This window comes from Xenopus laevis, chromosome 6L, assembly GCF_017654675.1.
Source record: "Xenopus laevis strain J_2021 chromosome 6L, Xenopus_laevis_v10.1, whole genome shotgun sequence".
Classification (NCBI taxonomy): domain Eukaryota; kingdom Metazoa; phylum Chordata; class Amphibia; order Anura; family Pipidae; genus Xenopus; species Xenopus laevis.
Genome location: NC_054381.1, coordinates 63,722,850 through 63,734,508, shown reverse-complemented (window position 1 = coordinate 63,734,508; position 11,659 = coordinate 63,722,850). Strand labels below are relative to the sequence as shown.

At 37.1% G+C, this 11,659-nt stretch overlaps 1 protein-coding gene across 6 annotated transcripts in view; it reads left to right on the top strand.

The window, feature by feature from the left end:
* Positions 1-11,659, top strand: part of grb10.L (growth factor receptor bound protein 10 L homeolog) — a 136,023-nt gene that overhangs the window by 70,617 nt on the left and 53,747 nt on the right. For all 6 annotated transcript variants that reach the window (XM_018267563.2, XM_018267561.2, XM_018267562.2 and 3 more), the window contains one exon: positions 4,128-4,212. In XM_018267563.2, the coding sequence (XP_018123052.1) occupies positions 4,128-4,212 (85 nt within the window). The remainder of the gene's footprint in view (positions 1-4,127; positions 4,213-11,659) is intronic.

Below are 11,659 nucleotides of genomic sequence, written 5' to 3'. Positions count from 1 at the left end.
AAACAGATTGAATACACACTTGCCATTCAGTGCGCTAAACAGCTTGTAGCAGTCTCCTCATTCAAACCGTGCACTTGGGCAGAAAGCCCGTCAGCGAGCTGTGGAGTGCTATATGTGATTAGGTACATTGTATTATACCATGACATTGGTCGTGTTTGCATTGCTAAAAATGTGGTAGACATGAGAATAGCACCCAAGCAGGAAAAAAGCATGGGTTTTCCTGCTTTGGTGCTATTCTTGTGTCTCTACTACTAGGTGGGCTATTTTAGCAATGCAAACAAATCTTTCAACAAAGGTGTCAGCTGCTATCTGTTAGCTGCCAATTGTTCTGTTGATAGACTGCTGATGGCCTGCAGTGGTGGGAAGTGCGGGTGGTGATATCACAGTGTATCCGTAAAGAGTGACTAAAGTTTATCAGAGCACAAGTCACATGACCTGAGGGCTCCTGGTAGACTGACAATATGTCTAGCCCCATGCCAAGTTTCAAAAATAAATCTAAAAAAATCTGTTTGCTCTCTTAAAAAACAGATTTCAGTGCAGAATTCTGCTGGAGCAGCACTATGGTGCATTTTTTTTTAAAAACAAAAACAAAACATGTTTTCCCAAGACAGTATCCCTTTAGCATGCAGGTCAGATTCAAAAGCAAACCATTATGACCCGTGTGACCCCCCCCTCCAGTCACTTATTGGTTAGTGCCTGGAAACCAAGAAAGTTGCAAAGCAGGAAGTAGTGTTCTGGCTATAATGTTAGACATCTAGTCACTAGTGATGAGCGAATCTGTCCCATTTCTCTAGCGTAACTGAGAAAAAATTTTCCCACGGCACCTTTTTTTTTTCTTTTTTTTATCTTGGAGAACTTTTTGTTGCAAACTTTTCCGCTGCACATTTTTGCTGCAGTTGCGTGAAAAAAAAAAATTTAAATGGCGAAGTGCGTAATTTTGCCGCAAATCCATGGCTGGTGAAAAAATTCGCTCATCACTACCAGTCACTTCAGCCTTTATAGATTACAACTATATTACTAACTATATATTGAAAACAGCTATTTTAGCCAGTTTTTATTTTTATAAAAATATTTACCCGTAATATCAGAGGGGGGTCAGCTGATTAATGAGAACAGAGAAAAAGCAGATATTTTGAACGGTTTGTTTTGTTTTTCGTTTGTCTACACAACTGAGGAACCAACTAATGAAGTTTTCCATCTTTATAGTCCCAATGTTATGTCTGAGCTCTTAATAGATGACTACTGTAGTGTGTGTTTATGTGAACTGACCTTTAGAAGGAATGCGTTTTTTTTTTTTCATTCTATTTTTCTCTGTTCCATTAATAGATGTATTGTACACAACTTACCTTTTTCAAAATAAAGGTGCCTGTCGCTTTTTTTTATGATGAGTCTCACCCTTACCTGATCACTCTGTATCCAGCATTTGATTTTTCCTCTGTTGCCTTGCTGAAGAAATGCAAAATGCATTTTGGTATACAGCTATCTTTTATTCTATATATTCATAATCGCAGGGATGCTATTAAGTTCCAAAACCAGCATTCTTTCTTCTGTGCTAGGAAAAATACCTCACAATGCAATCTGTTAAATTCCAAATCTTTTTGTTTTTTAATCCAACTAGAATCCTATTATAATTGTGTAAAGCAACTCTTCAGACTTTCTACATGAGTGTTAAAAAAAGAATACTTACCATTTTTCAAATAAACAAATATTTTATTTATGGTAGCTAACAGTATCTGTGGGCTTCTATAAACTTGGTGCGTATTTGTCTGTATAGAACCAGAGAAAATAACAAAAATTTGCTTGTATATCAACATCAAACATTATTATACTCCTACACATTTAAAGTAAAACCTGTAGCTGACATTTATAGATTTAAAGGGGCATATAGAACAAAATGCATCCAGGCGCTTGTGCATGAATAAAAAATGTACTTGCACATTTACAGACATATTGTAAAAAAATAGATGCACATGTACATCATCAGACACACATCAACATAGAATTACGTGTTTGTGTTGCTACAAAATAAACCTTAAGTCAATCAAGTTCACTCTTTTCAAATCCTCTCCATTGTGGTCCTGAAGAATAATATGCAGGTTTTACACCAGTCAAAATATCTCTCATCACAATCGCCGTTTCAGAAATTCAAAAACGTGATCCCCCGTCACAGTATGCCTTGAAAGCATTTCAAAATGTAACTGCCCTAATCATACTTAATCCATTGTGAAACTGCTATTCATCCAATTTCAGTCTCTGTTCTTTTGTCAATTGAACTGTCCAAAGGGGAGGGAGTGGGCAGTTAGAAAAAAACAATTGACTTTGTTGATTATATCACTTGCAAGGCTTATTGTAAAGACTCTAGTGGTTTAGTGGGCCGGAGGGGGCGCCCGCCGCAATGATGGTTTCCCCTCAGGTTCTGTGACTCCTATGGTGTGCCTGGCTCACACTTTCGGGTTTTACGCGCCACAGCGTCATGATGTCATCACGTTTTGGTGCAAAATTTAAATATTTAAAGGGGCTTTTGGCTAAAAATCATTGCCCGTTAGGCCTAATTTGATTAGTTTGTTGTAATTTTCATCTGTGAATTCTCTGGTTTTGATCCCTGCCTGTCTGACTATACTCTGCCAAATCCAGACTCTTTGCCTGCCTGACTATCATTTGAACTCTGCCTGTACCGACCCTGGCCTGCCTGCCTAACCACGCTATATAGTCGACTCCTAAAAGTTGTTGTTGCCTTCCGTCCTAGCCTTGGTAACAAATGTGCACCGTTTCTCGTTCAGAATGCTTGCTTTGCTCCTCTCAAGTTAAGGCTTGGTGGCATCTGAGTATCTGAGGGCTCTTCCCGAGGCCAAAGGAGACTGCAACAGGAGGAAGATTGAGCCGTGACCAGGAGCCGTACGTGACATTGATGGCTCCTAGGGCATATTCTTCACATTGTATATCAGATGGCTGCAAAATACTCCAAGTTTACAAAACCACCTCCCATTGGTTTGAAAGATTAGTATGTGACCGCTAATACTGGCACACTTCAGCCTGAAAATGCTTACTAAGCATTTTTGGACTAAAAACACACGTTGCAGCTAAAATACATTGGCAGAGAATACTTCTGTTGTGCCAAACCCTAAAATTGGTCACCTTGGCTTTTGGTTTAAATAACACAAAGGCATGCCTTGCGTTGATGGACATTTTGTCTTTTTTTTTTTTTTTCCTCAACCTGCATTAACTAAGTAATAGTGTAAGATTGTGGCGCCTGGATTGGGCCATCCCTGTGATCTTTCTGTCATTTATGACACAAACATAGACTATATGATGTTTGTATTGTAACACTGAGAGGCTCTGTGCATATGTACAGGATCTCCGATGTATACAGTATGCATGAGCTGAGTTTTAGTGTAACCTGGGGAACCCATCAAGTAAACAGATGTCATGCCATCGAAGTGTTAGAGACATGCTTTATTACTATAGCATTGCTGGGGAAAGCGTGAATATTTTGGAAGAATAGGAAGTGTGTGTTTTTTTTTTTAATTTGTCAACACGACTCTTGTGACCAAGAGTTTCCGTGTCCTTTTAAAAAGCTCAGGCTGTCCTGAAAAAAAGTGACAAATCGTTTTGCTAGATAAATTAGTCTCCCCAATGAGAGTAGAGAAAGTAGGTGATGTTCAAAATCCATATAAAATGCATAATTCTGCTGTAATTTAAAGCGTTAATTTTCATAAATGGAAATAAATATAAATGATCAAATCATTAATTTTCAATCGTAGACCATTTTCCAACAGCTGGTGCTGTGTTTTCTGAAAAGACCGACCAGCCTATAGAAAAAGTTGATCTATTTCACTTGGTAATGCCTAACATTTTGACTATAGACTTCTGTCCTTTAATAATCCATAGGGTACAAACTGGCATCATTTGAGCAATGCCAGCCAAGTGAGGTTAGTAATGAAATACGCCAGGCACAGTATCAGCAAGACAATTCATACTTTCTATAGAGAAGCTGTACCATAAAACTATGCCATGCTCAGTAGTACATCTATTGTGCATGTGGCCCACAAAATCAAAATGTACAGCAACCGGTTTTTATTATTTTTCCTTGAATAAAGTTTAAATAAACCTTTTGCATTCTTTTTCAGGATAATGTTGATCAAACAACGGCTTGCTCACCGAGAGGTCTGGTGGAAACGGGATTCACATCTAAAAGAATATCACTAAATCCAGGTAAGGCTTTATTCAGCCACTATCAATATATGTTATCTATAATTTTCTGTTTGTATTATAGCTGCAAATAGACTGTGACTTTAACAAAACTGCATTACCCTTTAAATGACCTGCATTTAATATTTTAATTCTTAAATCCTACTCTTATTTAATCCTGCTCCTATAGAAACCCCAAAACCACAGTTAAATTTTAAATATATAAACCTATATTCAGTAGATACAGAAAATATAGACTTGCCAAAAGTTTATTAGCAACATCATAGTAACATCATAAATAAGAATACTTCTATTTATGATTACTACTAATGTAGCATAGCCAGCACTATTAAATTCTGCACAATAATGTTATATTATTCTTTATATAGTTTAGACACATTAAAGGGATAATGTAATTGGAAAACATGTATGTTTTAAAATTGCATCAGTTAATAGTGCTGCTCCAGCACAATTCTGAACTGAAATCCATTTTCTCACAGATTTTTTCGTATACAGTATTTAATTTTGAAATCTGACATGAGGCTAGACATATTGTCATTTTCCCAGCTGCCCCCAGTCATGTGACTTGTGCCCTGAGAAACGTCAGTCACTCTTTACTGCTGTACTGCAAGTTGGAGTGACATCACCCCTCCCTTTCCCTCCCAGGAAGCCTAAGGTAACCAGATAACCGCTCTCTAACGCAAGATAACAGTTCCCTAGTACAGTAGATCTAAGAACATCACTCAATAATAAATGTCCAGGTCCCACTGCAACACATTCTGTGTTACATTGAGTAGGAGAAACAGCCTGCCAGAAAGCAATTCCATCCTTAAGTGCTGGCTCTTTCTAAAAGCACATGACCAGGCAAAATGACCTGAGATGGCTGCCTACAGACCAACATTATAAATGAAAAAAAATATATACTTGCTGGTTTAGGAATGCAATTTTACATGGTAAAGTGGATTATTTGCAGTGTTAACAGTGTAATTTAGAAAATAAAAACAACACCATAAAAATCATGAGAGAATCCCTTTAATGCAATTAATCGAACAGTTTTAAGGTAATGTTACACGGAACTAATTGGTTGCTTTAAAGGAAATTGTTCAGTGTAAAAATAAAAACTGGGTAAATAGGCTGTGCAAAATAAAAAATGTTTTTAATATAGTTAGTTAGCCATAAATGTAATGTATAAAGGCTGGAGTGACTGGATGTCTTAACATAATAGAACATAGCCCGACTTTTCAAATCTCTTGGTTTCCACAGACTGGTTACCAGGCATTAACCAATCAGAGACTTGAAGGGGGGGGCCACATGGGTCATATCTGTTGCTTTTGAATCTGAGCTGAATGCTGAGGATCAATTGCAAACTCACTGAACAGATATGTACCATGTGGCCCCCCTTCAAGTCGCTGACTAACTCATAGTTAGAGAGCTAAAAAGCAGGAAGTAGTGTTCTGGCTATTATGTTACACATCCAGTCACTCCAACCTTTATACATTACATTTTTCTATCTATATTAGAAACATTTTTTATTTTGCACGGCCTATCTATATACACGGGTTTTATTTTCACGCTGAACTATTCCTTTAAAGGGGTTACATTAAATGCTAGTGTGATGTAAAGAGTAATATTCCGAGACGATTTGCAGTTGTTTTTAATTCTTTATTATTTGTGGTTTTTGAGTTATTTAGCATTTTGTTATGCTTCTCTTCAGTTTGCAGTGTCAGCAATCTAGTTGCTAGCATCTAAATGACCCTAGCAACCATGCATTGATATGAATAAAAGACTGGACTATAAAAAGGTACTGAATAGAAAGATGAATAATAAAAAGTAGCTTTCACAATACATTTGTAGACTTCCAGAGCATTTGTTTTTAGGTGGGGGTCAGTGGCCCAGAATGTTTGGGGACCTTGGATTTTCAGCTAACAGATCTTTCTGTACTTGGATCTTCATACCATAATTCTACTAAAAAAAAACATTCAAACATTTAACAAGCCAAATAGGCTGGTTCTGCTTCCAATAAGAATTAATAATATGTTAGTTTGGATCAAGTACAATGTACTGTTTTATTATTTAATTAAAATGTGATGGCCTTTCCATAATTTGAAACTTTCTGTATAACGAGTTCCCAGATAACTGATCCCATACCTGTATAGAGAAACCCATTATCCAGAAATTTTCAAAATACAGAACTTTTTCTGTACACTGTGTATACAGACAATTCATCTTTTTTGATTGATGCAGTATACATTTGATAAAACTATCATAAATCTGTGTTTATGACCAAATAATCCTATTGGGGTTTTTTTCTGTTAAACAGTCTGAAACCACAGTGCTCCATATTGGGGAAACATGTCTTGTTCAAGAAAACTTGAACAAGTTCACATCCCATTCCTGTACTAGACTATAAGTCAGCATATTTCATAATACAGATGCATTGTTACAACTTGTTTCTTATATTTACTCTCATTTTGTTACTAGTAGCAGTGCTTGCATTTTATTTTAAAGCCACTACCTCCACCTACTGGACATTATGTGCATTTTTCACATTTACTGCTTGTTTTTTTAGAATTCGTACAGTATAATGCAATTTGCATAGCGCTGTTAGAATACCAAACTTTAAGGGCTGTGTACTGGCTGGAACAATTGTCATTGTTCAAAATGCTTTGGGGTGAGATTTATAAGCAGCAGCTGCACCTCAAATTTGCAAGGCCTAGTTACAGAATGAGAGCAGATTTTGAGTAGATTGGTGGCTGCATCACAATTTGTCCAAGCATCTGATGTACTCAGAGTACATTGGATGCAGATGAGTATTAGTGCCTTTATCATTTTGCAGTAGATCATATAACCTCTAAAGATGAAGTTGGCACATAGGGTACAAATAAGAGGCAGCAGAGGGGGTAATGTTTTGGAATTGTTAACTTTTTCTGTTTTCTTAGTCTGCAGAAAAATCCCTGAGTCCATTTATGCAGTGCCACAATTACCATACAGCAGACCTTTTTACTGTGCAGAAAATGGATGCTTGGTTGACAAGGTCTGCTATATGATAGTCGCCCACCCCAAACCATAAATATGATGTGATTATGAAGCCTTTGAACTTAGGGTAAAACTGTTTATAATACAACTTGTTGCTGTTACTTAAATCTGAAAATGCAAACTACAGCAGTGGTTCACCTTTAAGTTAACTTTTAGTATGTTCTAAAATGCTCAACTCTTAGCATCTTTTCAATTAGTCTTTTTTTAAATTTACTTTCCTCTTCTGACACTTTCCAGCTTTTAAGTGCAAACTACAGCAGTGATTCACCTTTAAGTTAACTTTTAGTATGTTCTAAAACGCTCAATTCTTAGCATATTTTCAATTAGTCTTTTTTTTTAAATTTACTTTCCTCTTCTTTCCAGCTTTTAAATGGGGGTCACTCACTGACCCTGGCAGCCAAAAATGTTGCTCGTTGAGGCTATTTTATATAGACCCTGCCCTTCCAGTTTCTCATTCTAACCACTGCCTGTTTGCTAGGGTAATTTGCATCTTGATACCAGATAGCTGCTAAAATTCTAACTGGAGAGCTGCTGAACAAAATTCAGGAAAAAGTGAACAGCCCATTAAAGTTTTGGTTTCTGTATAGTTGGATGGCTGTTACTAGACAACTAGAATATTAATTAAGCAAAGTGCACTATTATTTTCCCTTTTGGCTATAATGAATGTAAAGCACATACACTTAGTTAGGTTTCTAGGGTTTAAACTTTTCCAGTAACCAGACAAATTGATTAATATGAATAGGAGAGGCCCTTAGGATAAGTAATAAAAAGTAACAATAGTAATACATTTGTAACTACACAGAGCAATAGATTCCGGCTGCTGGGTCAGTGACCCCCCCCCCCCCCCCCCCCCCGCATGTTAAACTGCCCATACTACCTCTTATTCACTTAAAAAGCAATGGCAGATAGGGAGCTTTGTAGCTCTTGAGAAATCTTTCTCATTTTTAGGCAACATAGTGCCTGAAAATACATTTGAATAGCTCATATTGTGAATTGTGATGGGTAAAACTAAGGTAGGGAGCACTTTCATGCAATTATGCAAGTCTGTTTTACCTGCAGCAATTCACATAGGAGGCTGTTCAAATATATTTGTTATGCTTTCTTGCCAGTTAGAATTGTGATTTCCTTTGGGCATCTGCCATTTTGTATATGCTACATCATATAGGAGGTAGGGCTGCTGCTGTCCAAGAAGACCAGAGGTGGTTAAAACTGCCGATAATATGAAATGTGTTGTGGCCGACACACAAGGAGAGGTAACAAGTAGTGGTTGGCCTTTCCCTGCTCTACTCAAGTTGCTTTCAATGTAATAGTATTGGTTGTGAGTGTGTTAATGGGGTATTTTAGTTGACTTAACTGTTGTGAAAAAAATGTTCTGTGTGCCACAGCCCTAATGGCTAATACTGCCAATACAGGTAGGGTTACCACCTTTTTAAAATTTCTTCACCGGCTTGTGGGGGGGCGGGGCCACAAAGGGGCGGACCGTGATGGCAAAATGGGCGGGGCGTGACATCAAAGGGGGCGGGCCGCGTCACGGACACTAAAAGAACCACAAAGAAAAGGTAAGTTCAAGGGGATTGGGGGCAGGCCGAGGGCTCTTTTTAATGGTATTACAAATTTACCAGCAGCTACATTGCCGGTAAATTTGTAATACCGGTGGCAACCCTAAATACAGGTGGTTCTTAATGCTCTGCATTCATTATGCATAATGAACAGAGATGGCTGCCTACACACCATTAATAAAAACTAAAAATTAAAAAAACAATGTACATAATGTACACATAGTATTAAAATGTACACCATAAATATCATAACAAAAAATAATTGTTGCTGCCACTCTTGAAATTGCTACTCTTGCCACCAGACCGTGGGTATCAGTGTGACAATTAATAAAATAATATTTTATAAACAGCCAAAAGGGTATTCTTGGGCCCACCTATGAAAGGCATGTGTGAGGGCTGCACACAGTGTAGGTTTAGCTATACCACACATGACTCTGAGTCTATGTTAGTATATGTAGTTTGAAGTACAGGTATGGGACCCATTATCCAGAATGCTCGGGACCTGAGGTTTTTTGGACAAAGGATCTTTCTGTAATTCTGTACCTTAAATCTACTAAAAAATCATATAAAAATATATAAGCCCAATAGGCTTGTTTTGCCTTCAGCAAATATTAATTATATCTTAGTTTTGATCAAATACAAGATACTGTTTTATTATTACAGAGAAAATGGGAATCACTTTTAAAAATTTGAATTATTAGATTATAATGAAGTCCATGGGAGACAGCCGTCCCATAATTTGGAACTGGATAACAGGTTTCCGGATAACTGATCCCATACCTGTATTTGTAAGTTAAAATCTAAAACAACTCGATTTGCTTAACGCATTGGTCTGTGGACTTTTTTTTTTTGCACAAAATACATTGTCAATTGCCATGTTTTTCATCAAAATATATTAAAAGTCAATGGACTTATTTTTTTCATGTTTCTTTTATTTTGTAGCTTTCTTACACTTTTTTGGCAAAAAATTTGCAGCAGTTTTGCAAAAAAACAAAACATTTTGGCAATGTACAATGTGGAATTTTGAATGCAAACCCATGCCTGGTGAAAATTTTTGCTCATCGCTAGTTGCCGTTGCTTATGTCAGGGTATACCCCCAATTTCCATAGAGTTTTATTTTCTTATGTTATTGGAATATATTGTTGTTTATTTTTTTCTTTAAAAAGGGATGATGCTACTTGCTTTATGTGCCAGTAGTTATTCATGACTTACTAAAGACAAAACCAGTTGTCTTTGCATTTATACTACTGGAGGTCTGGGGGCATTTTGGGCTTTGTATCTGTACTTCTAAGGAAGTATAGGCTTTTCCTTTCTATTGCTTGGCCACTACATGTGTCTCTACATGTGTCTACTTGCAAACTCTAGTCTATATATCTATGTTGCTGGTACATCATTGATCAAAAAATATTTTCTTTATTAGAATTAGTAAAAAAAAAAAACCTTTTTAGTTTATAATTGTTGTCAGGTTAATGTCCATTTACGTATCAGGGTTTTGAGAACCCATGGGGCTTGCTCTAAAGTACCTTAGTACCAGAGCTGAAGATTCTGCCTTCCAGGCTTTCTCTCTTTTCTGTTCAGGATTGTGTGCTGTCCAGCAACGCAGAGCGTTTTTTTGTTTTTTTCAAAAGTCTTGCAGCAGGCACTGGACTCTGCGATTGAGACTACATCTCCTACAAATGTTTCTTGTCCTAGTAAGTCAGTGCAAGTGGTCTTGAAAGCAGTCTGCCCATTGCTATTCTGTACACTGCTGGTTCTGACTTAATACAATGCCTCTTACAAATGTTTTTTGTCCTAGTAAGTCAATGCAAATGGTCTTGAAAGCAGTGTCTGTCCATTGCTATTCTGTACACTGCTGGTTCCGACTTCATACAATGCCTTTAGTTCCCGCATTGCTCACATGTTCTGTGCAAGGCATTGTGGGAAATTGAGTCTTGGCTGAAGGAGAGCTGACTACTGCAACATTGTTTTAAAAAGTAGGGTACTGGATTTAGTAGCAATTACAATAACAAATAACTATATCGTATTGCACATAACAATAGTTTTTACGCAATATAAACAAGAAAATTAAAAGGACAATGCTATCCAATTAAGTGCAGTATATCCATTTCTAGCATGATTTATTTTCCCTTTTTTTTCAAATTACTTATTTTACTTGCTGTAAGCAGACTATTTCAATGTCTGCTTATTTGTATGCTGTGCAAAAATATTCTACTGTTGCTTGTTTAACCTGGATCTCTTGGATTCTCTGGCAGTGATAGTTGCCAGCTTGGCTTGCTTAGTTGTGTTCAGCACTCCTATGTGCATGGCAGACAGACACAGAAATCTTTGTCAGACATGGTAAATGACCAAATTGTATAATTCTACCTTTTTAGAGCAGAGGATGTGTAGACCACTGCTGATGAAGTGATTGTGGTTTCATTGAAACCATTGCAAACTCCGATGTTTAAAAGACTGCACAAATAAGAGATATCCCCCTTGCTGTCTGCTACTTTTCACACTTGGTTTGCTGCCAGCCTATTTCTTTTTTTCTCTATATTCAAAGGCCATTTACTGTAGGACAAAACAAGAATTGTTATCAAGGTGACCTCCAAGATAACTGAGACCCTCTGTTGCTTAAAATGGGGTGATGTCATTTTGCGTGGTCAATTAATAAAAGCAGACTTGTCCCAGCTTTTAGCCTATGCTAGCTGTCTGCTCCACTTCTGCTGCCTCTGGCAGGTTTAAAAATCTTTGTACTTTATGTAGAAGGAATTCTAAGTGATTAAGGGAATGCTGCAGCCTTACTGTTAACTTTTTAACAACTAGAGTGGCAGGTATCAAAAGATTTCAAACAGGCTGTTTTTTTCTGTGGGTAGGGTTTACATGTTTTCACACTA